General features: G+C 45.6%; 1 protein-coding gene across 1 annotated transcript; it reads right to left on the bottom strand.

Moving 5' to 3' along the window:
• Positions 1-758: 758 nt before the first annotated feature.
• LOC135642938 (anthranilate O-methyltransferase 3-like) lies at positions 759-1966 on the bottom strand. Its single transcript, XM_065159419.1, has 3 exons — positions 1574-1966; positions 1213-1485; positions 759-1106 (listed from the first exon to the last, which is right to left on the bottom strand). The coding sequence occupies exons 1-3, from the start codon at positions 1964-1966 to the stop codon at positions 759-761; spliced, it is 1014 nt and encodes a 337-aa protein (XP_065015491.1).
• Between the last annotated feature and the right edge of the window lie 303 nt (positions 1967-2269).

Raw genomic sequence — 2269 nt, forward strand, 5'->3', positions numbered from 1 at the left:
GGTAATTTCTCTAATATGTTTTCTCTTTTGTAGGTCCTAAGGGACCATGAGAGATTCGTGGAGGCTGATCTTTACGGACGGACACACAAGGGTGCTGCACGACTTAGGCAAAACCAGTTAAGTTCGTGATAGTACAACCTCGGACAGTGCGGGACAAACAGCCATCCCACTCGAGTTTGAAGTATCATGTTGATGCGATGCACCATATCAATGCTGAGACTTCATGTCGATGCTAACGTGACTGTTGATTGTTGCCATAGGGGTTAGCCCTAGAATTTATCTATCACTATCCTCGAACCAAAACTGAGAGAAGGTATGCAGAATGTATACATTTTTCACATTAAAAAAAAATTCTCCCACTTGGTTTGATGCCTTCAGGGTTTTTTCGGTTACTTTCTAAATAAATGTTTGAGGATGATACTCTCACCTTCCATCTCATGACTTGTAGTGGTTTCGATGAGTACAAGTCGATGGGCCAAGCCATCATGCCAACTGCGAGCCCCCAATCTCGAATGTCCGTGTCCGCGGTGACATGACGACAAGCTATTACTGTTCTTTATGCCAATTTGTTTTCATTCTGCAATCGTAGTAAGTAAAACTAATTCGAAGGCTCACTTCTGTTCGACCGATCTAAATCGAGTCAGATATCTTTTGATTGAGTAGGAGACATACAAATAAGTATCAACATCATGTTCTTATATCTAGAGAGCAACTACAACTTAGATCATATGAATTATCATTGTAATGCATGCAGGCCTTCAAGCTTTCCTCCTCAAGGCAAAGACTAACACGGTGTAGTAGCATTTGTCTTTTGGGAGATGCCTTGCAGTAATACTATCGGCGAGTAGTGAGAATAATGCATGGGGTATGGCATCCCCAAAATGATGTGAAATCAAGGGCTCCATCACTGCCTGTAAAGTGCTTGCCACATTCTTCCCATCGAGTACATTGTCGGAGTCGTCAAACGGATCCCAACTGGACTCGAAGCTCTCCGCTTTCTCTACATCAAAAGAACCTTCCTCCTCTATCACTGACTTCACTTCCTGCATCGAAGCTCCATAAATTGGCAAATTGAAGGTGTCCACTTTGTCTTCTGATATGATTCCCTGAACTCAATAAACAATAACTCGGGTCACTTCTCTTCTTTATCCTTCCTTACGACGCAAGTAATATAATATTCTCACTACTCCGTAAGGTGAAGATTTGACGTACCTGTGAGACCATTGTGTTAAGGGCCTCTGCTAGTAATCCATAAAGATAGCTTAGCTCGTCGTTGGCTGGGTGTTTGTTTCTTCTTCCTAGGAATGTTAATACCATTCCCCATCCGATGCTTAGTTCTACGTAACGAGATTTGAGGAACGTGGAGAAGTCTCTCCGGTGTTGTTCTTGGTATGCTTTCACGACTTGGGGTGGACTGTTCTCCGCAATATAGATGTTGCCCTTGTTCACCGGAACACCCTGCTCACTCTCGAGACCTTGTGGAACCTATGACACATAGTTCATGATCAGTAGTACAACATCAACTCAGTGCAACACCGCATGCATGACATGAGAAAGCACAGTAGTGATCGACCTGAGAGAGCCACATGAGAGAGAAGTTAGAGTGGAAGAAGTGCACAGTGTTACACGGGAAAAGCCTCCCGTTGAAGGAACCGGGAACGCCCACAACGTAATGAGGCACGAGCAGGTCCCCCTTCTCCTCCTCCATCTTCTTCTCATATCTTTCCAAAGACCGGAAGACATTATTGAAGTCATTTCCCGGGAGGTCGTTCAAGAAGAACTGGATCTCCGGTGGCTTCTGCTCCAGCCTTCGACATAGGTCACCGACGATGCCAAGCACCTCAGAGACCACAAGAAAGGTGTTCGGACCCGACGAACAACCGAGGTCGACGACGACCATCCTCTCGGGGAGCGGCGTCCTCCTGTACATCTCTGCTATGGCGGTCTCCAATATGGGCTTCGCCATGTGAAGTACCTTCTCCTGGGCCGCAGTTAGCAAACCAGTGATCAGATATGCTGACGCCTACGCAAGTGTAAGTTGTTCAAGTTCATGCAAACAGTTGGGGTGTTCAACACTACCTGAAACATAGAATTGGAGGCGTAGCTGGTTTCCCCAGCTCCTCCGACCTATGTGAAGGATTCCTTCTATCCTATTGCCCATCTCTCTCTCTCTCTCTCTCTCTCTCTCTCTCTCGCTCCCTTTGAAAACCAAGTTCCGAGCACCATGAGTATAAATTGTTGGGAAGAAACCTGTTAATGCGGAATAATT

Source organism: Musa acuminata, chromosome BXJ3-7 (assembly GCF_036884655.1).
Source record: "Musa acuminata AAA Group cultivar baxijiao chromosome BXJ3-7, Cavendish_Baxijiao_AAA, whole genome shotgun sequence".
Classification (NCBI taxonomy): Eukaryota; Viridiplantae; Streptophyta; class Magnoliopsida; order Zingiberales; family Musaceae; genus Musa; species Musa acuminata.